General features: G+C 38.4%; 1 protein-coding gene across 8 annotated transcripts; it reads left to right on the top strand.

Annotated features, from left to right (window-relative positions):
* On the top strand, positions 1–23,725 carry ZNF182 (zinc finger protein 182). Of its 8 annotated transcripts, none has more exons than XM_045538130.1 (7): positions 49–146; positions 352–538; positions 1,423–1,481; positions 15,496–15,573; positions 15,849–15,975; positions 16,222–16,311; positions 21,278–23,725. In XM_045538130.1, the coding sequence occupies exons 3-7, from the start codon at positions 1,467–1,469 to the stop codon at positions 22,906–22,908; spliced, it is 1,941 nt and encodes a 646-aa protein (XP_045394086.1). In that variant the 5' UTR covers positions 49–146; positions 352–538; positions 1,423–1,466; the 3' UTR covers positions 22,909–23,725. The 8 variants fall into 8 exon arrangements, with proteins under 8 accessions (XP_045394088.1, XP_045394086.1, XP_045394084.1 ...); XM_045538128.1 differs by having other exon boundaries at positions 21,275–23,725; XM_045538129.1 differs by having other exon boundaries at positions 49–151; positions 21,275–23,725.
* The last annotated feature ends 3,657 nt before the right edge of the window (positions 23,726–27,382 follow it).

Genomic DNA, 27,382 nt, shown 5'->3' with positions numbered 1-27,382 from the left:
AAAGGCAAGACTGAGCGTGCGCAGAACCGGCCGCTGCAGTCTTTAGGCTGCGGTGCCAGAGAGTCGGTCCTGAAGCGGAAGTCTTGTCGGGACCAGTTCTTGTAACGGTCTTCTCATCAGCGAGCAGAAAATCTGATGTCGAGAGAGTGAGGTTGAGGGGGCGAGTGCCAGGGGTCGCGGGCTGAGTGATGGGGAGTTCTAGGGGATGAGTGAAGAGGGGTTGAGGGGGTGAGTGATGGGGGACCGAGAGGTCAGTGAATGAGGGTCTGGGGGCTCAATGGTGGCCAAAGTTATGGGGCTAGTCAGGATTGAATGGCGCTTATTAAACTTTGACTTTTACACATTTTCCAGCACAGTGACCTGCGCTAATGGTTCATGCGCATCCCTCTCAGGCCCTTCTTTAGAGTGCCCCGCTCCTCCCTCTGCCCTCTTCTCTTGCCCAAGCCCCGAGATAGGGGCCTGTTGTGAATGCTCCAGCTGAAGTGAACCTGCACCTGAAGGCCTCTTTCTGGCCCTTGGGCAAGACGGCCCCAGTGAGGTGAGCAGGAAGAGGCACCTGCGAGGACTCACCTGACCACGGGCCTCGCCCAGAGTTTGGGGCCCGGGAAGGGTGGGCGGGGCCTGGCACTGCGGGGTGGGGGGGGTGTCTAAGGGGGCTGGGGGTAAAATGTCATTGAGATAATAGTTTTAGAATTAAAATTTTTAGCGTTTAATAAATAACATTTTAGTTATAGATTAATTGGGAAATAGAGGAAACGAAAAGGGAACTAATTTTACTCCCCCCATTTAAATGCCCCTTCTTAGACATTTTTAGTGTGTATAGGGGTATGCCTTTTAAACATTTAACATATAGTTTTAAAATGGGTTCCTGCAGTTTTATAACCTACTTTGTTTTCATTTAGAAGTTTAATGTAATTCAGCTTACATTTTTTCTATACTGTTTTTAAACTTTAAATTGAGATATGTATGCCACAAAGTACATAGTAAGTGTGCAGTTCTATATAACATTTTAAACAGCTGTTTAGTATTTCATCCCTTATATTTCCTTATTATTCATCCCTTATTATGGGTCATATAGGATCATTTAAATTTGGCATTATTAAAGTCAATGCTGAAGTGAAGGTACTTACAGAGAAATTATGATACAGTATAATTATTTTATCAAAGAAAATATCTAGAAATATAATTTCTGGGTCAGTACACAATGTAATATATATAAAACCTTTTGTGTTCAGCGTTCACATGAAGAAGAGAGTCAAGAATACACAGGTTGTTGTTAAAACCACATGGTTGCTAAAACTCTTCTACAGAGTGGCCTCATGGCCAGCTGGTGTGAGGGGATTTCGGTAGATAATTTGGGGCATTGAAAGCCCGAGGGAGTCTCCTCATATGCTCTCATATACTCTTCTCCACTTGTTCCAGCTCGGCCTTCACAAATCTCTGCTTTTTCTCCAGAAGAGCAGGAAATGGCCAAACTCCAGGTATGTGTGTTGTCTGTTCATTCATCTATTTTACTGTGGATGTAATATGTAGGAATCTTTGCCGTAAAATAGGAAATTATTTGTAAATAAGGATTAGGATCAGGGAAAATGAGAGACAGCAGATCAAGGCCAAGTTAGAATGTGGACACATGGAGGACTTAGGGTATAACAGATATATTAATACTGAGCCATCAGTTTCTCCTTGAGCCTTCTGACAGTCGAAGGGAAACATAACCAGTACCTTGGCTCACCTCACTTATCAGGACAGAGCACACCCAGCCCTCAGGGGAAGTCAGGCTTTCCCGGAGTTGCTTTTCTTTTCTTTTTTTTTTTTTTTGAGACAGAGTCTCACTTTGTTGCCCTGGCTAGAGTGAGTGCCGTGGCGTCAGCCTAGCTCACAGCAACCTCAAACTCCTGGGCTTAAGCGATCCTCCTGCCTCAGCCTCCCAAGTAGCTGGGACTACAGGCATGCGCCACCATGTCTGCCTAATTTTTTCTATATATATATTTTAGTTGACCAGATAATTTCTTTCTATTTTTTTAGTAGAGATGGGGTCTCGCTCTTGCTGAGGCTGGTCTCCAACTCCTGACCTCGAGCGATCCACCCGCCTCGGCCTCCCAGAGTGCTAGGATTACAGGTGTGAGCCACCACGCCCGGCCTATTTTTTTCTATATATATTTTTAGTTGTCCAGATAATTTTTATTTCTATTTTTAGTGGAGACGGGGTCTCGCTCAGGCTGGTCTCGAACTCCTGACCTCGAGCGATCCACCTGCCTCGGCCTCCCAGAGGGCTAGGATTACAGGCCTGAGCCACCGTGCCCGGCCCCAGAGTTGCTTTTCAAGGCATTTCTTTGCCGGATCTTCGTGTGGATAGTGGAATTGTCTTCAACCCCAGACTGGAAATAAATGCAGTCCCTGGTTTCCTGCAGATATTTCCTATAGCATTCTTCAGTGAGCTGGAGATATCATGTCAAAATGTAATTTGGGAATGAAATCTCTTAGGGAACCTGCCTGTCTTTCAAATGATTTTCCTGAAGTAATTTTTTCAGTTGGACTTTCAATTCTGTTTCTGCCAAGAGACAAAGTTTTCCAGCTACCTATAGCTCACCATCTTTTTTCTTTCACTTTTTGAATTTTTATCTTTCAAATTAACATAGAGTAAAATTGATTTTCCTATTGTACAGGTTGATAAATGTTAACATATGTATAGATTGGTGTAGCTATAGGATAGATAATAGTTTCATCACCCCAACAAACTCCTGCATGCTACCCATTTTATAGTCATATCCTTCCCCACGTGTAATCTCAGGCAGCCACAGGTCTATTCTGTATCACTACAGTTTTGTCTTTTCAAGAATGTCATATAAGTGAGGTCATATGCTAGGTAACCTTTCCCTTTTGAGATGATTAATTTACATACAATTCGAAGAATAATACAGAGAAACCCTGTGTACCCTTTCCCTTGTTTCCCCCAATAACGTCCTGCAGAACCGTAGTACAGTATCAAAATCAAGTACAGAATAGCTCCACCATCCCAAGTTGTTATCCTCAAGTTGTCCTTTTATATAGTGACATCCACCATCCTTCCTCCGTCATACCCATTCCTAAACTCCTGGCAACTACTAATCTGTTCTATATGTCAGGAATTTTGTCATTTCAATCAAGAATGTGATAGAAATGGAATCATATAGTATGTGACCTTTTGGGATTGGATTTTTTTTCACTCAATACAATTACCTGGAGATTCATCCAAGATTTTTCATGTGTTAATAGTTCTTTCTTTTTTATTGCTAAGTCCGTGATATAAATGTACCACAGCTTATTTATCCATTTCACCTGTTGAAAGACATTTGTGTTATTTCCAATTTTTGGCAGTTAGGAGTAGTTTTTGTGTGAATACATGTTTTCATTTCTCTGGAGTAAATATTGGATTGCTGGGTCATATGGTAAGTGTATGTTTAACTTTTTAAAAATCTGCCAAATTGTTGTCCAAAGCATTGAACCATTTTTCATTTCACCCAGCAATTTATGAGTTCCAATTGCTCCACATTTTTGTTAGGACTTAGTATGGTCAGCAGTACTTTTTACATTAGTCATTCTAATAGGTATGTAGTGGTATATCTCATTATGGTTTTAATATGCATTTCTCAATGGCTAAAGATGTTGAACATCTTTTTATATGCTTATTTACTTTTTGTATATCTTCTTTGATGAAGTGGGTGTTAAAAAGTTTCTGCTCATTTTTAAATTGCGTTTTCTCACTATTGAGTTTTGAGAGTTCTTTGTACATTCTCATACTAGTCCTTCATCAGATACAGGGTTTGTAAGTATTTTCTCTGAGTATGTGGCTTGTCCTTCCATTTCCTTAATAGGTGTTTGTAGAGCAACTCTCTTCTAGCTATTTGAAAATATATGATAATTTGTTGCTAATTATGGTCACCCTACAGCGCTATAGAACACTAGAACTTACTCGTCCTAACTAGGTGTACTTATGCATCCGTTTACCAACCTTTGGCTATCCTCCCTTACTTCCTACCCTTCCCCACCTCTAGTAACCACTATTCTACCCTCTACTTCTATGAGATCAACTTTTTTAGCTTCCACATATGAATGAGAACATACAGTATCTATCTTTCTGTGCCTAGCTTATTTCACTTAGCATAATATCCTCCAGGTTCATCCATTGTTGCAAATGGCATAATTACCCTCTTTTTAAAGGCTAAATAGTATTCCTCTGTGAATATGTACCACATATTCTTTATCTATTCGTATGTTGATGGAAACTTAGGTTGATTCCAAAACTTGGCTGTTGTGAAAAATGCTGCAATAAACATGAGAGTGCAGCTATCTCTTCAACATACTAATTTCAACTCCTTTGGATATATACCTAGAAGTTGGAATGCTGGATCACATGGTAATTCTGTTTTTACTTTTTTTGAGGAATCTCCTGTTTTCCATAATGGCTGTATATTAATTTACATTCCCTCAACAGTTTGCGAGAGTTCACTTTTTTCCACATCCTTGCCAATACTTGTTTTTTAAATCTTTATAATAATAGCCATTCTTACAGGTGTGCAGTGATATCTCACCATGGTTTTAATTTGTATTTCCCTAATGATTAGTGATGTTGAATATTTTTTCATATATCTGTTGGCCAGTTGTATGTCTTCTTTCGAGAAATGTCTATTTGCCCATTTTTAAATTGAGATTTTATTTTATTTTATTTTTTTGAGACAGAGTCTCACTCTCTTGCCTGGGCTAGAGTGCCATGGCATCAGCCTAGCTCACAGCAATCTCAAACTCCTGGGCTCAAGCGATCCTCCTGCCTCAGCCTCCCGGGTAGCTGGGACTACAGGCACGTGCCACCGTGCCCCGCTAATTTTTTCTATTTTTAGTTGTTTCAGCTAATTTATTTCTATTTATAGTAGAGCTGGGGTCTCACTCTTGCTCAGGCTGGTCTTGAACTCCTGAGCTCAAGCCCCTTGGCCTCCCAGAGTGCTAGGATTACAGGCATGAGCCACCACGCCCGGCCTTTTAGTTGGGTTATTTTCTTGCTATTGAGTTAAGTTCCTTATATATTCTGGATATTAACCCCAAATCAGATGTATGGCTTGCAAATATTTTTGCCCTTTCGATAGATTGCCTCTTCACTCTGTTAATTGTTTCCTTTGCTATGTAGAAGTTTTAGAAAAAAAATTATTTGTGGAAGTATATGAGGTACAAATATAATTTTGTTACATGGATATATTATGTAGTGGTGAAGTCAGAACCTTTAGGTTATCCATCACTTGAATAACATAAATTGTACCCATTAAGTAATTTCTTATCATCCACCCCCTTCTCACCCCGCCACCCTTCCAAGTCTCCACTGTCTATCATTCCACATTTTCCACATTCTATGTCCATGTGTACACATTATTCAGTTCCCACTTATAAGTGAGAACATGCAATATTTGTCTTTCTGTGTCTGAGTTGTTTCACTTAAGATAATGGTCTCCAGTTCCAACCATGTTGCTGCAAAAGACATAATATTATTTTTTATGGCTGAATAGTATTCCATTGTGTATATATTAACACATTTCCTTTATACAGTCACCCGTTGATAGACACTTAGGTTGATTCCATATTTTTGCTGTTGTGAATAGTGCTGTGATAAACATATGAGGGCAGGTATCTTTTTGATATAATTATTTATTTTCCTTTGTGTAGTTACCTAATAGTAGAATTGCTGAATCAAATGGTAGTTTTATTTTTAGTTCTTTGAGAAATATCTATAATGTTTTCCATAGGGATTTTACTAATTTACATTTCCACCAAGAGTATGTAGGTGTTTCCTTTTCTCTGCGTCCTCGCCAACAGGTTACTTTTTGTCTTTTTAATCATATCTATTATTCCAGCAATCCCATTATTGGGCATCTACTCAAAGGAAAAAAAGACATTCTGTAAAACAGATGTCTGCACTAGAATGTTTATAGCAGCACAATTCACAATTGCAAAGATGTAGAAACAACCCAAGTGCCCATCAATACATGAGTGGATTAATAAAATGTGGTATATGTATACCATGGAATACTACTCAGCCATAAAAAACAGTGGTTATCTTGCACCTCTTGTATTATCCTGGATAAAGCTAGAGCCCATTCTACTAACTGAAGTATCCCAAGGATGGAAAAACAAGCACCACATGTACTCACCATCACATTGGTATTAATTGATCAACACTTATGTACACATATAATAGTAACATTCATCGGGTGTCAGACTGGTGGGAGGGAAGAGGAGGGGATGGGTATATTCATACCTAATGGGTGTGGTGTGCACCATCTGGGAGATGGACATACTTGTAGCTCTGACTTGGGTGGAGCAAAGGTAATATATGTAACGTAAACATTTGTACCCCTGTAATATTCTGAAATTAAAAAACAAAATCATGGCTGGGCGCGGTGGTTCATGCTTGTAATCCTAGCACTTGGGAGGCCGAGGCGGGTGGATCATTTGAGCTCAGGAGTTCGAGACCAGCCTGAGCAAGAGTGAGACCCCATCTCTGCTAAAAAAATAGAAAGAAATTATCTGGACAACTAAAAATATATAGAAAAGTTAGCCAGGCATGGTGGCACATGCCTGTAGTCCCAGCTACTTGGGAGGCTGAGGCAGTAGGATCACTTGAGCCCAGGAGTTTGAGGTTGCTGTGAGCTAGGCTGACGCCATGGCACTCTATCCCGGGCAACAGAGTGAGACTCTGTCTCAAAAAAAAAAAAAATCATATCTCTTCTGACTAGTGTAAGATAATATGTTATTGTGGTTCTAATTTGCATTTCATTTGACAGGGGAGTAATATACAGAATTTACAAGGAACTCAACAGGAAAATCCTAAAGAATCCCATTAAAAAGTAGATAAAGGACATGAATAGGCATTTTTCAAGAGATTATATACCAATGGCCAATGTGCAGAAGCTCTTAATTTGATTTAATCACATTTGTCTATTTTTGTTTTTGTTGCCCAAGCTTTTGGGGTCAAATCTAAAAAAAAAGCATTGCCCAGACCAGTGTTATATAGTTTTTCTCCAATGTTTTCTTTTAAGTAGTTTTAGTTTCTCTAGTCTGTTCTTTTGATCTGTGTATCCATCCCTTCACCAATACTACACTGTCTTCATTACTGCAAGTTTAAAGTAAGTTTTAAAATCAGATAGTATTATTTCTCCTACTTTATTCTACTTTTTCAAAATTGTTTGGCTGTTCTTGGTCCTTTGCCTTTGCCTTTCTATATAAATTTTAGAATAGTCTTTTTGTATCTCTAAAAATTGTCTTGGTAGGATTTTGATTGGAATTGATTTAAATGTATAGATCAATTTGGGAAAATTGACAACTTTAATATGTTGAATTTTCCAATCCATGAACACAATATGTCTCTCCATTTATTTAGATCTTTTTTGACTTATTTAATCAACATTTTATCATTTTCAGCATACAGATATTATACATATGTATTGGTCTGCTCTGGATGCCATAACAAAGTATGACAGACTGAGTGGCTTAAACAACAGAAATTTATTTTGTCACGGTTCTGGAGGCTAGACATCTAAGATCAAGGTGCCATCAGGGTTGTTTTCTGGTAAGGCCTCTCTTCCTGGCTTGCCGACAGCTGCCTTTTGTAGTACTGTATAAATGACATGTACATTTTTATGAATTCAACAAGCAGATGGGTTTTTTTTTTTTTTTTTTGAGACAAGGTCTACCTCTGTTGCCTGGGCTGGAGTGCAGTGTTTCATCATAGCTCACTGCAAGCTCAAATTCCTGGGCTCAAATGTTCCTCCCACCTCAGCCTCCCAAGTAGCTGGGACAACAGGTGTGGGCTACCATGCTCAGCTATTTTTTGTATTTTTTTGTAGAGATGGGGTCTCGCTCTGTTGTTCAGTCTGGTCTCGGACTCCTGGCCTCAAGCAATCCTCCCATGTTGGCCTCCTAAAGTGCTAGGATTACAGGCATGACCCACCATGCCCAGCCTGTTCCATTGTTTTTTAGTGAAGTGTTTTGTAAGAGTCAGTTGCATACAGTTGGTTGATGGTATTGTTTAGTTCTATATTCTTGCTTATTTTCTTTCTACTGGTTCTATCAGTTATTGAGAAAGGAGTATTAAAGTGTAAAATTATTGTTGCAAAGTTGCATATTTCTCATGTCACGTATCAATTTTTGCTTCATGTATTATATTTTGAAACTCTGTTAGGTATATATACTTTTAGGAGTATTTGTCTTTTGGTTAATTTATTCTTTTATCCTTATATCATGTCAGTCATTATCCCAGATGATTTTTTTTTGTTCTGAGGTCTACTTTGGTTGTTATTAATATGGTCACTCCAGTTTTCCTTTGATTAGTATTTCAATGGTATGCTTTTTTCCATTCTTAATTTTTATCCTACCTATATTATTATATTTAATGTATGTTCTTTTAGACAGCATATAGCTGAGTATATTAGTCTGCTTGGTCTGTCATAAGAAAGTACCACCGATTGGGTGGCTTGAACAACAAAAATTTATTTTCTTTTAGTTCTAGAGGCTGGGAAGTCCCAGACCGAGGTGCCAGCTGATTTGATTTCTGGTAAGGGTACTCTTTCTGGCTGGCAGATGCCCATTTTCTTGCTGTGTCCTCACATGGCCTTTCCTCTGCTCATGCCTGGAGAAAGAGAGAGAGCTCTGATATCTATTCCTGTCCTTATATGTACACCAGTTCTATTGGGTTAGGGTCCTACCATTATGACCTAATTTAACCTTAGTACCTCCATAAATGCCCTGTCTCCAAATACAGTGACATTTGGGGGTGGGGCTTCAACATATGAATTTGAGTAGGGGAGGGACACAGTTCAGTCCATAACAGTTGGATAGTATTATTTTAATCCATTTTGAAAATTTCTTTCTTTCAATTGGTATGTTCAGTCCATTTACATTTAATATAATTATTGATAGTCTTGGATTTAGGTCTACCATTTTATTGTTCGGTTTCTGTTTTTCTTCCTTTTTTTGTTCTTTTTCTGCCACCTTTTGGGTTATTTGTACATTTTTTTGTATTACATTTTCATTTATCTGTTGCATTTGGACTGCATTTACATAGATTTTTGGTGGTTTCCCTACAGATTATCATATATATTTAACTTTACATAATATGCTTAGAATCAATATTTTACCTCTTTAAGTGGAGTATATGAACCTTACCATCTTAAAAGTCACTTTACCCTCTCTCCCCTTTAAGTTTTTATTGTCTTATGTATTACTTCTACATACATTGAAAATCCCACTAGACAATGTTATAATTTTTCTTCCAGCTGTCAAACGTATTTTAAAGAACTCAAAAGAAGAAGGATAATCTATTATATTATATTATATTTACCTAGATTTTTACCACTTCAGATGTTTTTCCTTCATTGTTGACAATCCAAGGTTTCCTTCTGGTTATCAATTGCCTGTCATGAAGAATTACCATTAGCAGTTGTTTCACAGCAAATCTGCTGGCAACACATTCTTAGTTTTCCTTCATTGAGAATGTTTTTATTTCACCGTCATTCTTTCACTGCATACAGATTTCTCAGTGGACTGTTGTTTTCTTTTGGAACTTTAACCATGTTGTTCTACTTCCTTCTGTACTCCATGGTTTCTGATGAGAAATCTGCAGTCATTTGAATAGTTGTTCCCCTATAAGTAATTTGTTGTTTTTCCCTTGTCCTTAGTTTTCAGCAGTTTGATGATGATGTGTCTGAGTCTGGATTTTTTTGGGTTTATCTTGTTTGGGTCTTACTGAACCTCCTGAACCTACAGCTTTTGTCTTTTGCTGTGTTTGGGAAGTGTTCAGGAGTTACTTCCTCAAATATTTTTCTGTACTGTACCCTTTCTTCTCTCCTTCTGGAACTCTGATAACATGAATTTTGGACCTTTTGGTATTGTACCACAGGTCCCAGAATCTCTGTTCATGTTTTTCATTGTTTTTTTCAGATTGGATAATTCCTATTGATTTACCTTAAAGTTACTCTTTTCTGTTATCTTTCTTGTGTTATTCAGTCCATCCATTGGGGGTTTATTTCAGTTATTATCTCTTTCAATTTTAAAATTTCCATTTGGTTCTTCTTTATATTATATCTTGTTTCTTTGGTGAGACTTTCTATTTTTCTGTTGGTTCCCAGAGTGTTTGCCCTTACTTCTTGGGATATTTTTATAATAGCTGCTTTAAAGACTTCTTTAAACATTTCCAAGATCTGTGTCATCTCAGTGTTGATGTCTGTTGATTCTCATGTGAGTTGAGATTTTACTTGTTCTTTGTGTACCATGTAATTTTGGATTATGTCCTGAACATTTCAAATATGATGTTATGAGGCTCTGGGTTATGTTTAAATCCTATGGAGAATGTTGATGTTTTTGTTTGCGATAGGCAATCAACCCAGTTGCGTTCAGGCTGCAAGTTCTAGTCAGCCTTCTGTGGTTTATGGTTTCAGTGTCAGTTCAGTTTTCAAACCTCTGCAGTGCTATTCATACCTATCCTGCCTGTGTGCCACCCTGTGGCCATTGTGGGATTCAGGTAGTGGTTTGTTCCTTAGTTCAGTTCTCAAAGTGTTTGCTTTTCTTTTTAGGATTAGATCCACACATGCACTTCTTAAGGGTGAGCCGAAGAGTGGATAAATGATTTTATGGAGTCGCTTTCCTGAATTACTCTTGATGATTTCCTGTGTACTTTCTGGTTCCCTGTGGCCCTCCTTTTCCATTCTCCTGACAGAAAACTGAGACTTTACTTAGCCTGCTATGCTGCACATTTCCTCCAACTGTGCCCAGGAATGCTGTTTACCACTCCTCAATACAGTTCTAGAGGGCTGCTTCTTGAGCTCTCTACATCTGTGCCTCAGTGCTCTCTTCTTGGATTGATGCTGCCTTGATCCTGGACCAGGGGATACCAGAGAAAAAGTGGCAAACTCACAGTCTGTTTGGTGATATTTCAGATTCTGGCGTTTCCCCCTAATCTACCTTCTTCCTTTTTTACTTTTCAGAATCATTAAACACGTCCAAGTTTTATACCTGTATTCAGTGGCAGAGACAGGGTAGAATGTGCTTACTCCACCTTGCTCAGAACCAGATGCCCCAGCACTGTACTGCATTGTGTGCTCCAGCTATCTAACACCAAACCACATGGAACTGCACCAAGCCCGTCTGTCACTTCAGCTGCTTCTTACCACCAACACTGTGGGCCTTTGACAAACTGTACTTGCCATATGGTGCAGCTGTCAGATTTGGTGAGCAGTGGGAGGCTTGACTCTGTGCTCACATATTTTTTTAAAATTCTAGTTCCAGGCCAGGTGCAGTGGCTCACGCCTGTAATCCTGGCACTCTGGGAGGCCGAGGCGGGAGGATCGCTTGAGGTCAGGAGTTCAAGACCAACCTGGGAAATATATATAGAAAAAATTAGCCGGGCATGGTGGCGCATGCCTCTAGTCCCAGCTACTCAGGAGGCTGAGGCAGAAGGATTGCTAAAGCCCCGGAGTTTGAGGTTGCTGTGAGGTAGGCTGACGTCACGGCACTCTAGCCTGGGCAACAGAGTAAGACTCTGTCTCAAAAAAAAAAAAAAAAAAGAAATGTTTTGTCATTTTCCATAGTTCTTAAAGTAGCTTTGAACGGATACAGACTACTTTTATTTTTTTTTATTTTTTATTTTTTTGAGACAGAGTCTCACTCTGTTGCCCGGGCTGGAGTGAGTGCCGTGGCGTCAGCTTAGCTCACAGCAACCTCAAACTCCTGGGCTCAAGCAATCCACCTGCCTCAGCCTCCCAAGTAGCTGGGACTACAGGCAGGCGCCACCATGCCTGGCTAATTTTTTCTATATACATTTTTAGTTGTCCATATAATTTCTTTCTATTTTAGTAGAGACGGGGTCTTGCTCTTGCCCAGGCTGGTCTCGAACTCCTGAGCTCAAACAATCCACCTGCCTCGGCCTCCCAGAGTGCTAGGATTACAGGCGTGAGCTACCGCGCCCAGCCTGGACTACTTTTATTTTTATCTGTTTATTGTGAAGACAGGGTTAGGTGTTGCGGTGGCTTACATGATTCTTAGTTCAAGAGCACCATGTTTTGATAGTGAGGTGGCGCGTACCTTCCTTAATGGATGACTTTTTCTTTTAGCACCATGGGGAGAGGTTGTGTGTGCTCTGATTTGTTTTGGTTTGGGTTTTGATTGTTCTTTGTCTTACATGACCCTAAATTTCTCCCTCTAGTTTTATTTTTTCCCTTTACCACCCAGTCTCCAAATGATACTTCCTTGTCCTTTTATCCTCTTCTCCCTCAGAAATGATGCTTTTTTTGTGACTGCTACCTTGGGTCCCACACACATTTCCTATAGCTGGTGCTCTGTTATATCTAGCTAGTTTGTGTTTTCATACTTATGGTAGATTTTCTCTTTCTAAGCCTGATTTCAGCTTATCCTTAGGCTCTCCACTCTCTCCTCCTGTTCTATTTACTGTTTTGTCAGACCTTCCTCACACTCTAGGTAATTAGAAATTTGTAGTAGTCTCTATTTTCTATTATAAGTTATATTGAAGGTGTAGATTATGTGTGGTTTTCTACGTTCTTCATGTTAATCTGTAGTTTTTTGGAGGATATATGGAAAGATTTAGATTTATACAGATGTAATTAGTCTAGATTAACTAGAAGTACCTTATTTTTTATTTTAAAAAATTGAGGTATAATTTATGTACAGTAAAATGGACATTTTTTAGCATACAGTTCTTCAAGTTTTGACAAACCCATAAAGTTATGTTACCACCACCACAATGAAGCTATAGAAGAGTTCTGTCATCTCCCAGTGTGTCCTCTTTGTAATCAAACCCTGGCCTGTGGCAGTCACTGATATATTTTCAGTCTCTGTAGTTTTGCCTTTAGCATAATATTATATAAATGGAATCCTATATTATGTAGCCTTTTTTTTTTAGTCCAGCTCCTTTCACTTAGTATATTTGAGGTTCATCCATGTTGTTGCACGTATCATAGTTATTTCATTTTTATTGCTGAGTGATATTATGTTGTATGGATTCCAGGTTGTTTATTCAGTGGTTGAAAAGCATTTGGTATGTTTCCAGGTTTTGGTGATTAAAAACACATTAATAGCTGCTATATAAATATTCATGTACTGACTTTTGGGTTTACATAAGTTTTCATTTCACTGGGATAAATATACCTGGGATTGGGATTGCAGGGTTCCATGGTGGTATATGCTTCACAAACAACTGTAAAACCATTTTCCAAAGTGGTTGTATATTATTTTGTATTCCTACTGTGATAGGAGAGGTCCAGTTGCTCCACATCCTCACCAACACTTAGTATTGTCAGGTTTTTTTTCTTGATTCTAATAGGTGTGTGGTAGTATCTCGTGATTTTAATTTGCAGTTCCCTCATGACTAATATTTGCCATCTATATATCTTCTTTGGGGAAGTATCTCTCTTATGCCTGGGTGTTTCTTTTTTAGTTTTGAGGGTTCCTTATGTATTCTCAATACAAATTCTTTGCCAGATATTTTATTTGCAAATATTTTCTTCCATTCTCTAGCTTGTGTTTTCAATCTCTTAACAGTATCTTTTGGATTTTGGTATCACATCTAAGAAATATTTATCTAACCCAAGGTAAAGAGATTTTTCTCCCATATTTTCTTCTAGAAATATAATATTATAGATTTAGGTCTATGATCCATTTTGAGTTCATTTTTATATATGTTGGAGGCATTAATTTGGCATATGGATATCCAATTGTTCCAGAACCATTTGTTGAAACAGGAACTCCTATTTTCCATTGAATTGCCTCTGTGCTTTTGTCAAAAATATTTTTTATGTGTAAAGATATAAAGCACATTTAAGAATAATATACACAGTTAATAAGTATACAGTTTAAAAGTGTATATCTTGATGAATTATTACAAAGTGAACACATTGTGTAGCCCACAACCTAGGCCAACATATCAAGCATAATTGGGACCTCAGAATCTCCCCTTATACTCTGTCCCAAAGTCATTGCCACCCACAAAAGTCATCATTATGCTGACTTCTAACATCATGGATTAGCCTTTCCTGTTCCTCACTATATATAGATAGAATCATGCAGTATATACACGTTTGTTTCTGGTTTCTTTTGCTCATCAGTCCATCTGTGACATTCACCTATGTTGGACGTGTGCAGGATAGTTCTCTGGGTAGCCTTGGACTGACCTACTTCTCCCTCCTTTTTTACTTACAGTTCTTAAGAATAACTGCATAATGTGCTGGGAATGTAACATCCTGATATAAGGGAGGAGCTGGCCAGAATAGCCTGGGCTCTGTTCTGGTCACCTCTTAGAAACTGGATGTTCCTCAGTGCTTTAGCCTAGTGTGCCATGTCCTCCCCCCCCCAGGTATAAAACCCAAGAAAGGCTGCTTTCTGGGGTCCTTCAGCTGTGGTGCAAGTGGGGTACACACAGATGAGACTCCATTCACCTTGTGCAGCTTTCCTGAGCCTTGGGGGACCAGCTCACAATGAATCCTAGGTTTCTGTTGTCCCTTGCTCCCTATCTGTAAGTAATAAATGTACTCCATGTAATTTGTGTATAGGGGTATTCTGTCTCACTGGACTCAGACAAGTTGATAACCAGTGCACAGTGAACTTGCTTCACAACATGCCGTGGCAGTTCATTCATTTTCATTACTACACAGTATTCCGTTGAATCACTGTGCTACAATTTACCCTTTCTACTGTTGATGGACATTTGGATTTCTTCCATGATTTAGTATTAAAAATAGTGCTGCTTTGAACATCCCTACACTTGTTTTCTAGAGCACATGTGCATAATTTTCTCCAAGGTGTATACCTAAGAGTAGAATTGCTGGGTCATGGTATATGCAAATCATTAACCTTGGTAAATAATGCCAAACTGGTCCCAAAGTGATTATACCAGCTTACATTCCTACTAACTGTGTAAGAGTTCCCATTTCACCACAATATTATGGTATTTTCGTATGCTTCATTATAACTTTTCTGGTGAGTGCATATTGTTGTCTCTATGTGGCTTTAATTTTCATTTACCTGTGTACTAATGGGGTTGAGTACATTTTCTGATGTTCATAGGTCATTTGGTTTTCCTTTTTAGTGAAGTACCTATTTACTGCTCTTATTTATTCTTCTGTGTTATTTATATGTTTCTTATTGATTTGTAGGGATTATTTTATATATTCCAGATAAGATCCCTTTATCACTCTTTAATATTGCCAATAATCTCCCCATCTGTGGCTTGCCTTTTCACTGCAGTACTTTTACTCTTGGAACACTTACAAGTCTTTTCCTTTATGAGTGGTGCTTTACATGCCTTGTTTTAGAATTCTTTCCCTATCCCAAGCTGAGGAAGACATTTTCCTATAGTATTTTATAGACACTTTATTGGTTATCTCTCACATTCGGTTTATAGTTTACCTGTAGATGATTTTTGTGTATGGTGACAGGGGTTAAATTTCATTTTTCCCCATTTAGATATCCAATAACCCATCTACATTTATTGAAAAGATCATCTCCCAACTGCTTTACTGTGCCAACTTTGTCATAAATCAGGTATATATACATATTTGGATTCTCTTTCTAGCTCTGTTGGACTATTTGTCTATCCTTGTGCTAATAATATCACACTGTCTTTAAATCTTCTATTAATGGAATATTTTCCACCATGATTTGTTATTTTCCCACAAAGTAGGTCACTAACTTGATGTGAAATACACATCTAGTATTATCATTATGATGAACTGGAAACCCAATCAGAAATTCCCCTACATTCTACCTTTATCACCCAGTCGCCAGCATTTTAAAATAGAAGGAATGTACCATTACAGGAACTAGTGACATTTGCGGACGTGGCTGTGGATTTCTCCCAGGAGGAGTGGCAGTACCTGAACCTTCCACAGAGGAACCTGTACAGAGACGTGATGCTGGAGACCTACAGCAACCTGGTCTCTGTGGGTAAGGATGGCTTCCTCAGGTAATTTTGCTATTTATGATTATCGTATCAAATAGAGGACCTTTTCTTTCTCAGTTCCCCCTCTACCTCTTGTGGCTAGGTTTTTTTGAACTCAAAACCCAGGTTAAATGGTTTGACTTTACAATTGTGTTAGTGATAGGTCCCTTGTGCTGCTCCCAGACTGCAACTTCCTCTGTCTCAGAGGCTCTGAAGACCAAGGAGGTATCTCTGTCATTTCTCATTAATAGGGCAGCAGGTTACTAAACCAGACCTAATCCTCAAGTTGGAGGTAGATGAATGCCCGGCAGAAGGAACAATCCCGATTTGGAGCTTTCCAGGTAAGTGGGATTGACCCAGGCCTTGGGGATGAGGCTCCAGCCTATCAGTCAGAGGTGAGGCCCTCTGAAAGGACTTTCAGGAATACCTTAAGAAAAGATTGTGGCCCTTTGGCACTGTTGGAGGACAGGAACGTGAATACCTCAAACATAAGACTGATACTCCCTCCCCTGTCCCCCACACACCAGACCACTCACTCTCCTTAAGTTGGTGCTCACCCATAATAGTTCTTTTTGTTCCACATATGTCTATTAAATGCTACCACCCCAGGCCCTGCCACTTTGACAATTCTCACCTATCACTTACTTATCTGAAGCCAGGCCCACATCAGTCACAGGCCTGGACTCTAATGCTCTAATTCCAAATTGGATAACCTGGCTCCTTTGTTCTTGTTCAGCTTAGATATTCCTGTCAGATTTATTTTCCTAAAACATCTTCATTATCTATTTTTTAAAAGTAGATTTATTGAGATATAATTCACACGTCACAAAATTCACTCTTTAAAAGTGTACAACTTAGTGGTTTTTAGTATATTCATAGATTTGTGCAACCATCACCACTATCTAATTCTAGAACATTTTAATCATCCCCAAAAGAAGCCCCTGTTCCTTAGTAGTCACTCTCCATTCCCTCCTCCTCCCATTCCTTGGCAACCACTAATGTACTTTTTGTCTCTATGATTTTGTTTATTCTGGACATTTCATATAAATGGAATCATATAAAATGTGGCCTTTTATATTTGGTTTCTTTGACTTGGCATGTTTTCAACATCCACATTGTAGCACATATCAGTTCTTCATTCTTTTTGTGGAGCAATAATATTACATTGTATACATAGACCATATTTTGTTTATCCATTCATCCATTGATGGATACTTTGGTTGTTTCCACTTTTTGGCTGTTATGCATAATGCTGCTATGAACATTCATGTACAAGTTTTTGTAGTAATGTATGTTTTCATTTCTTCTGGGTAGATATATAGGGTTAGAATTGCTGTACCATATGGTAACTGTATGTTTACCATTTTGAGGAACTGTCAAACTGCATGAATATCCTGTTTCTCAAAAACTTTTACTTAGTGGTTTTAACATTCAGTGATGATTCTTGCCTGAATCAGTTATTAATAAGATGGTTGATTTTTATTTTTTCAGTGTGTTATCATCCATTACTGTCATTATTCATTTTCATGTTCAAATTGTCCTCAGTTTGGCTAGTACAAGTCTGTTCAAGGTGGCTCCTTTGTCCTTTTGACATGTCCCCATCATTCTTTGAGGATTTCCTCACTTTCTAGCACAATCATATGTTCGAGGCTCACCTTGTGCTTTCCCCATTTCAGACCTGGAATCAGCAACTTCTCCAAAGATCTCTGATTCCTATTAGTGCGTATGATATTTAGAAATCAGGATCTGGGTGCTGGGAATACTCATAGCTCCTCAGATTCTTGTGTCTTATAATTTATAGATGATTCATTTCCCTCCATATCTGTTTTTCCCCCTAATATTTCTTTTTTAAGTAACTGGGTCATTTGGCCTCTAGTTTTCCACATTCTGTATTTTAACACCTCATAGTGGTATTTAAGATAGTCCTCTGTCCTCTGTATTTCTTGTAAGTTGATAAGTTAGATCTAGAACTTGGATCAGATTCAGGTTTTTATTTTTTCTTTTAGCAAGATTACTTCTAGCTACTTCCACCAGGAGGCATGTAATGCATAGTTGTCACTTTTTGTTCTGTTACTAGTCATTGATGATTACTGCTTAGATCCATTAATTCATTAATGGTTGCAAAATGGTGATATGCTATCATTTCTTCGTTGATTAGCTGGAATAATTATATAAAGAGAAATTGCTTCTCAGCTATTATTTGGTTACCATGAGTTATATATTATATAGCAAAGACAGGCTAAATGATTGTTTTTCCATTTATTAACCAGTTTTCAAAATAATAATTTGGTTTGTAGCATCATACAAAGGTGACCAATAAATTATATCTTTTTTGTGCATGTCATTTATGGACTTATGGATTTAAACATTTTTTTGTTTTAATCCATTGCCTTATTATACTTACTATAAATCATACTGTCTTTGGCCAGTGGAAACTCCTTCAAGTTGGCTCCTGAGTCTTTGGTAGCTTCCTTGCTTTCTAGTGTTACAACATGTTCCAGGCTCATTTTGTATATTTCCTGTCTCTGACTTGGAATTGGCCATTTCTCCAAGGAGCGCTGGTTCGTTTTAGTGGAAAATAATCTTTTAAGCCCACAATGTAGATGTTAGAGAATAATTTTTATGGCTTTTCATTGACAGAACTAGGGACTATGTATACATTTTTTACAGAAAAAAATACTTATACATTAAAATTGATATTTCCAAATCAAATTCTGGACTTAAAAGTTTGTTTTTCAGATTATTAATCCAATATCTGATGGTAGTATTCTTAGTATTCTTCTGAAACTGTTGTGTGTATATAGTGATTGAATAAATTGAGGTAATCATGTTGGTGTCATTGAAAATCAAGACTTTTCAACATTAAGAACTAGGATTAAGAACTGGGGCTTAGCTATCCAATGAAAGGAAGTCACAGGAATGAAACCACAGCTGCACAATCCATTTTACAATTCAGTGTTTCTATGGCAAAATGCTGAATCTAAGTGGTAATATGAGTAGTTATTGTACTCGTCTTTCAACTTGGTTGTTATGAAATCCAGATGAAGGGATGTTTACTGTTATTAAGGAATCTTTTTATATTCAGTTTTGCTTTATGATTACATAAAATATTTATAAAATATTTCTTGGTTCCAAAGTCAAATCTAGAAAACAAGGTATATTCAGAGAAGTCCAGCTTCTTTCCTTGTCCATTCTGCTACCTTCCTTCTTTCCCCATAGGTAACCTTTATTAAAAATTACACGTTTATTATTCCATCATTTTTATAACATGAACATATATGTATATATATATATTTATATATTCATTTCCTACTATGCACAGTTTTATTCACTGCCTTTCTCACTTAATATTCAAGAACATATTAAGTATATAGATACTCCTTATTTCTTTTTACAGTAATATAGTGGTTTTTAATAATCATTAATAGTAGTAATTGTAGTAGTAGTAAACATTTGAAAGCACTTCCTATGTGGCATGCATGCCTTGTTATAAGTAATTTAATCCTTTCAACATCCATTTGGGTGGGCACTGTTACAATTCCTTTACAGGTGGGAAAGTAAGATACAAATAGATTAGATCACTTGCCTAAGGTCATAGATCAAGTGAAATGGTGATCCAGGATTTGCTTCTGAGGTAGAAAGGCCATGACCCTAATCACATGGGCCATATTGCTGCTTATCACCTAAGGAGGTTCATATTCAGCAGATCCTTGGTGGAGCCTGGGTTTCATGAAGTGTATATTGTAAAATCTCTTCCTGTGATTTTGTGTTCATCCTTAGTTAAGAAGTAGGGCTTAGCTATCCAATGAAAGGAAGTCACAGGAAGTGAAACCACAGCTGCATAATGCATTTTAAAATTCAGTATCCCCATGGCAAAATGTTGGGTCTAAGTGGTAATGAATAGTTATTGTACTCTTCTTTAAACTTTTTTTATGCTTGAAATTTTTTCATATTAAATTTTGGGGAATAGGCTAGGCGCGGTGGCTCACGCCTGTAATCCTAGCACTCTGGGAGGCCGAGGCAGGAGGATTGTTTGAGCTCAGGAGTTCCAGACCAGCCTGAGCAAGAGCGAGACCCTGTCTCTACCAAAAATAGAAAGAAATTAGCCAAACAACTAAAAATAGAAAAAAATTAGCCGGGCATGGTGGCACGTGCCTGTAGTCCCAGCTACCCGGGAAGCTGAGGCAGGAGGGTCACTTGAGCCCAGGAGTTTGAGGTTGCTGTGAGCTAGGCTGATGCCACGGCACTCACTCTAGCCAGGGCAACAGAGTGAGACTCTGTCTCAAAAAAAAAAAAAAAAATTGGGGAGAATAGTGAGAAAAAAAGTAAACTACAAAAAATGTTTAAACATTCAGTACATGTGCAAAAAATTACCATATTTTATTGACTTCAGGATACCATTGATTTAAAGACATACCACTAAGAAAAATTGCCAGAAATTAATCTGTGACATGTCATTAATTGTAAGGTACATCCAGACTTAGAGATGTTAAAATGTAAAATAATGTGCATTTTGCAATTTATGAAATATGAAGTTATAGGCAAGGCTTTGCAATTTTAACTTGTTTAAATGAGTGGTACAGATGACTGCTTTAGAAGTTAGTAAAAACTTAAGTTATATAGGAAGATTAGAGTAAGTTTTTTTAAAAGATTGACCTGCCTCTTGTAAAGTTATCTAGATTCTGAATATAGCAAAGTATGGAAGACAAGGTTATGTGGGTGACAGAACATGAAGAAGGGTTTGGAGTTAATAGGCAGAGTTTTTAGTGGAAATAGCATAGACAGGAGCAGAGAAGGTGGTTTTGAAGAACTTTGAATGCAAGCTTGGGTGGATACACAAGTGAACCCATATTGGGCAAAGATTTTTAGTTTTTTCTTTGTTTTGTCAGGCTAATTATTCTAGATTTTTCTCTCATTCACTGACAATGTGGATTCAGCATTATTATAAGACTTGAGTCCAGGAATCACACTACTGCATTTCTACCTAGGTGGAAATATTAACAGTATAAGTCAGGTACAGTTAAGAGTTCATATGATAACTGAAGATTAATGGCAATAAGGACCTCAGAGTTGATGGAAGTCAGAAATGATGTAAAAGTAGAGGTAAGGAAGACTGAAGTGTCAAGGTAAGGTTGTTCTTGGTAACAAAAAGATCAAAAGATGGCAGTTCAGTGAAAGACTCTTTCTCCAGGAACTCTGATAAAATGACATGAGATTATCAGCTTTCATATGGCAGGGCATTTCTAAAGAAGGTCCATTCCATGATGTCAAAGTATAAAGATGGTTTATTGTACTTCTTTCTAGAAGAAGTCTGCCAAGTTGATGAACAGATTGAGAGGCATCATCAGGATGATGAACATAAATGTCTGTTGATGCAAGTTGGATTTCCTGACAAGAAAACAGTTACAACCAAGAGTGGTCGTGACTGTAATGAATTTGGAAACACCCTTCATCTGAGTACAAACCTTGTTGTTTCAATACAAAGACCCCATAAATATGAATCATTTGGAAATAATATCGTAGATAATTTAGACTTATTTTGTAGAGGCTCTGCAGAAAAGAAATATGATAGTGGATGTGCAAAATTATTCTTCCATACTGAGTATGAGAAAACAAATCCTGGAGTGATACCCTATGGATATAAAGAGTGTGGAAAAGCCCTCAGGCGAAAGAAAGGCCTTAGTCTACACCAGAGAATTAAAAATGGAGAGAAACCCTTTGAATGTACTGCATGTAGGAAAACCTTCAGCAAGAAGTCACACCTCATTGTGCATTGGAGAACTCATACAGGAGAGAAACCCTTTGGATGTACTGAATGTGGAAAAGCCTTTAGCCAAAAATCTCAGCTCATTATACACCTGAGAACCCATACAGGAGAGAGACCCTTTGAGTGTCCTGAATGTGGAAAAGCCTTCAGAGAAAAGTCAACTGTCATTATACACTACAGGACACACACAGGAGAGAAACCTTATGAATGTAATGAATGTGGAAAAGCCTTCACTCAGAAGTCAAACCTCATTGTCCATCAGAAAACCCACACAGGAGAGAAAACCTATGAATGCACTAAATGTGGAGAATCTTTCATACAGAAGCTTGATCTAATTATACATCATAGTACCCATACAGGAAAGAAACCCCATGAATGTAATGAGTGTAAGAAAACTTTCAGTGATAAGTCAACTCTCATTATACATCAGAGAACTCATACGGGAGAGAAACCACATAAATGTACTGAATGTGGGAAATCTTTCAATGAGAAGTCAACCCTCATTGTGCATCAAAGAACTCATACAGGAGAGAAACCATATGAATGTGATGTGTGTGGAAAAACCTTCACCCAAAAGTCAAACCTTGGTGTACATCAGAGAACTCACTCAGGAGAGAAACCCTTTGAATGTAATGAATGTGAGAAAGCCTTTTCTCAGAAATCCTATCTCATGCTGCATCAGAGAGGACATACAGGAGAGAAACCCTATGAGTGCAATGAATGTGAAAAAGCATTTTCCCAGAAATCATATCTTATTATACATCAAAGAACTCACACGGAAGAAAAACCTTATAAATGTAATGAATGTGGCAAAGCCTTCAGAGAAAAGTCAAAGCTCATTATACATCAGAGAATTCATACAGGAGAGAAACCTTATGAATGTCCTGTGTGTTGGAAAGCTTTTAGCCAGAAGTCACAGCTCATAATACATCAGAGAACGCACACAGGAGAGAAACCCTATGCATGCACTGAGTGTGGCAAAGCTTTCAGAGAAAAATCAACATTCACTGTACATCAAAGAACTCACACTGGAGAGAAACCCTATAAGTGTGCAGACTGTGGGAAAGCCTTTACCCAAAAATCAAACCTTATTGTACACCAGAGAACCCATACAGGAAAGAAAGCCTATGGAAGAGGCCATGCCCGGAAGTCAAAGATTGTCACACATTAGAGAGTAAATCAGCAGTGTCTGTTTTGTACACTGAAGGAAAGTTGTGTCAGTTTAATTAACATTTTAAAAATATGTTCTGACTTCCGGTTTAAATATGGGGAATAAAGTTGGCCTTTCTTCTTTTCATCTCAGTCTTGATCCAAAAGCTACAGGAGAAAAAGAAGCAGAAGTATAATCTCTGTATCTGACAAAATTAGGAGACAACTGAACCCTGACGAGAGGGCTGGCAGATGAAATCAAGCTCCAATGCAGGAGATTTCAAAGAGAGAGAGAGAGAGAGAGAGAGAGAGAGAGAGAGAGAGAGAGGGAGAGAAAGAGAGAGTTCAAGGCTGCAGATGTGAGACAGCACTGGTAAGGACTCTTAGCTGAGGTTCGGGATATACTCCCAGGTGCAGAACCATAAATAAAACAACAGAAACAGAGTTCATGGGCAGGTAGGAGGTAGGATGCTTCCTAGACCATTTGTGGTCTGAGGAGAAACATGCAGTAGCCTCATCAATGAATCACTGAGCCAAGCCATATTTGTAGAGCATAGTCTGTACTGATGGGAGCAACAGTTGGGGTGGGGGATTCTAGGGGAAGAGAACAGGCTTTTCCTTGTGAAGAGCCCTACAGCTGCCCCTGTTTACTGACTCAGGAGAAGTAAAGTCTGAAAGAACTAGCACATGTGGGAAAAAAATCCCAGTTGTTAGAAAAACTGATCTGCCCAGAATGTGGCCCTGGTTTCTTCCCCACATGAACCTCCAGCAAATAGCAAGTCCAGGAGAAACTCTTCTCATTCAAAGAGGAATGATTCAGAAGTAATCAAAACCACAAATGCACATGGTTTTTGAGCCAGCAGTTCCACTCCTAGGAATGTATATACTCACATGTGTACAAAATGATGAACATACAGAGGTATTCATTGATGCATTATTGGCGAAAACAAAAGATTGGAAGCTATCTAAATGACACCACCAGGGTTCTGTTTCCTGAAATTGTGGTATATTCACACAGCATATTCATAGGTAGACAAAATGAATTAATAAAGAGAACTTGAATACCATTTATATAGTGATGTGGAATAATCTCCAAGTTATGCACTTAGGTAGGAAATGTAAGATACAGGATAGTGAGTATGATCTGCTACCATTTGTACATAAAAAGGAGAAAAAGGGTAAGTACATAATTGATTGTGTATGTATGAATTATCTCTGGAAAGAGACACAAGAAGCTGGTATCCCTGATTACCTCGGGGAAGGGGGAGTTGTGGCGGGGGAGATGGAATCAGGAGGGAGATAACTGTGTATACTTTCATAGCTTTTGCAAATTGTACTATGTGATTGTACTGCCTTTTCAAAAAATAAAACATTTTAAAAAGCACATATTATCCTATTGCTGTTATATTAAAGAATAAAGTCAGAGTCTAGATCTAGGACTTCATAGCATTATGAAGATATGGATATGCTTAATGTGGAGTTTAATTTTTTGAATGAATAAATTGAATAACCAAGCATACAGGACAACAGATATTCCATTAATTATAAAGTTACTTAGGCATTATATTTTCCTGAGGGTGGCAAATAAAGTGATTCTTGGATCAGCTGGGACCATATTGGGTAAACCTAAAATAAATGAGACTGGAACACTTCTTATTTAGTATGCACAGGACGTACATGAAAAGATCTTGTACTAAAGCCTACCAATGTTTTTCCATATCTTAACAAAATGATGTAAATTACTTCATTAATACACACATAGACACACACTTTTTACAAGAGGTATAAAACATGAATACACAGGTTGAGTAACTCGCTCCTGAGGTGACACAGATTTTCCAAGGTGAGGGACAGATTGAGAGTGATGGTCTGAATTGGCATAGCCAAAGACCGCATAACAGGACATTTGCCCCAGAATGAGAGATTTTACTTGTGAATTACTCTATTCGCGGCCCCTGCACTTCTGTGGTTTTTCAGTGGGGCCATCTCTGTAGTGGAACTGGGCAGTCCAAGTTATGTAAGACCTGAGGATGGGCAGTGTTCAGGTTTATCAAAACAAGTGGGTGAGTTAGACCTGAGACTGTGCCCTCCCAGGCCGCCGTTTTCCCTCTGAATTATCCTAAGAAAATGAGCGGGGGTTCACTTTCTTAATGAGCTATGTAAATCAGACATGTCACATTCAGAGCCTTTTCAGGGAGAGGAAATGTGGGGCTGACTGGTATTACTGGAGAAGAAACAGTCAAGTGTAAGTAAACATGAATAATGTTGGGGAAAGCAGGAATGAGTAGAGCGGGCGTGAGTGAGTGGGCAGAGTGGAGTAAATTGGGTGTAATTTGAAGCACTGTATGAATGATGGTGGTGAATGGGGCTGAGTGAAGACCACTGCAGGGCAGTGGGTGGCCAAAGCATGGTGTGGCATTAGTGAGTGAAGAGAGGAAGAGTGCTGGGTAGTCAAGGTGGCCGACTGTACTGGAATGGGAGAATGGGGGCACTCTGTGGGGTGAGTGATGGGGACCTGTGGTATCAGGGATTATAGGGTCTCAGCAGTACACCGCCTCATGGTGATGGCCATGGGGAGTTGAGTGGAGGAGGCAGGAGGTGGTCACCAGAGTTTCTGTGCAAAGAGGAGTTGTCCTGGGGACCCCACAGTGACCACAGGTGTATGGATGGGAATAGCATGCACTATGGACACAGTGCTCAATGAATGTCACCTCTGTGTTCCATGTTCTTATTTATATACACTTAGGGGGAGAGGCCCCACCACAAGAGGTGACACCTTCCTCAAATCAGCTCTTTTGTGCCCTTAGGGCAGCCCAAGTCCCATCCCCATATTGTTTATGCCAGTTATTTGTCTTATTGATATAGCTAAAACTTCTAGAATAAAATTATTCCTCCTCAACTTGTTCCCTAGGGCTCTTAAGACTAACCTGGGATCCCTAAGATCAGCCCTGTGACCTTTGGCCCTACAACCATGCAGATCAGTACGGGGTTCCCAATATTTTAACCAATTATTTCATATTATTGCCTTTATTTCTTTAGGTAAAATCTCCAAACTATTAATTATGATCCCTTCTCACCTCATCCTTTGGGGGCTTGTAAATGTGAGAAATTCCCTTGATATAATGGTAGTTTCTGATGTGCTACCAGGCAAGCTACCCCAGAGGTCCTGGAATAGAAAGGCTCACAGACCAAATTAAAATGCTTGAGTCACATGACTTATCAAATCAATTTTTGAAAAACACAAAATATTAAAAAAAAAAACCACCAAGAAGCAAAGGAAAGAGATAGGGTAAGTTAACACACTTAGGATAGGGTACAAACAGGGTAAAAGGATCACAATTCCTGAATCCTATGCTATGCAATGTTCATAGACCCTGGTTCTGTCTCTGTTGCATCAGCCTCATTGGTTATGAGGACCAGAGTTGAGGTTTGAAAAAGGGGCCCAATCACACTGAAGTTGCTCAGGGCCAATGGCACACACTGCTACCTCAGCTGTAGCTCACCAGTTAGTCTTCTGAACAGTGGTGGGTTTTATCTATGTTCAGTGGAACAATACTGAGTATCACCAAGTGGTGACCAGTTTAAGTGTAATGTAGCCCAGGTGGTAGGATACCTTATGGCTTCATGTTCCCATCTCTTTTTATCTATAAGTAATACCCTTGTTTGTTCTATCGTATAGTCCATGTATTCTATTTATCTTTAGCATATCTTACAAGTTACTAACTTGCTAACTATGATGCATCTTATGAATTCTTCCTGTGTCTCAAGATCTACTTGTTTATACTTGTTATCTATACTTCATACATCCTGTGAGTTTTGTTCATATCTTATAAGCACCTAGCTTACTATCTATGCTTGTCACTTCCTACGAGTTTCCTTGATCACATTTGTTTTTGTGACCTCTAGAGGACAAACAATAGAGAAAATCAAAGCTAGTTCTTTGAAAAGATTAATAAATGCAAGAAACTGGACTGAACAAGGGAAAAAACCCCACAAATTTCCAAATGTCCATGATATAGTGAACATCACTACAGATTCTATAAACATAAAAAGGACAATAAGGGAATTACAAAAAAGATTTATGCCAATAAATTTGATAGTTTAGTCAATGTAATTAGTAAAGGTGAAAGATCATATAATCTCTATAGATACAGAAAAGGGGATTTGGTAAAATTCACCCATTCACAATATAAATTCTTAGCAAACTAGAAACAGAAGATAACCTCCTTAGTCTGATAAAAGATGTGTATTTATTCATTCATTCAATCATTTGTTCATTCTCGCTCTCTTGCCCAGGCTAGAGTGCTGTGGCATCAGTCTAGCTCACAGCAACCTCAAACTCCTGGGCTCAAGTGATCCTCCTGCCTCAGCCTCCCAAGTAGCTGGAACTATAGGCATAAGCCACTATGCCCAGCTGATTTTTTCTATTTTAGTTGCCTGGCTAATTTCTTTCTATTTTTTTTTTTTTTAGTAGAGATGGGGTCTTGCTCTTGCTA

This window comes from Lemur catta, chromosome X, assembly GCF_020740605.2.
Source record: "Lemur catta isolate mLemCat1 chromosome X, mLemCat1.pri, whole genome shotgun sequence".
Taxonomy (NCBI): Eukaryota; Metazoa; Chordata; class Mammalia; order Primates; family Lemuridae; genus Lemur; species Lemur catta.
This window is presented reverse-complemented; position numbering and strand designations above follow the sequence as displayed.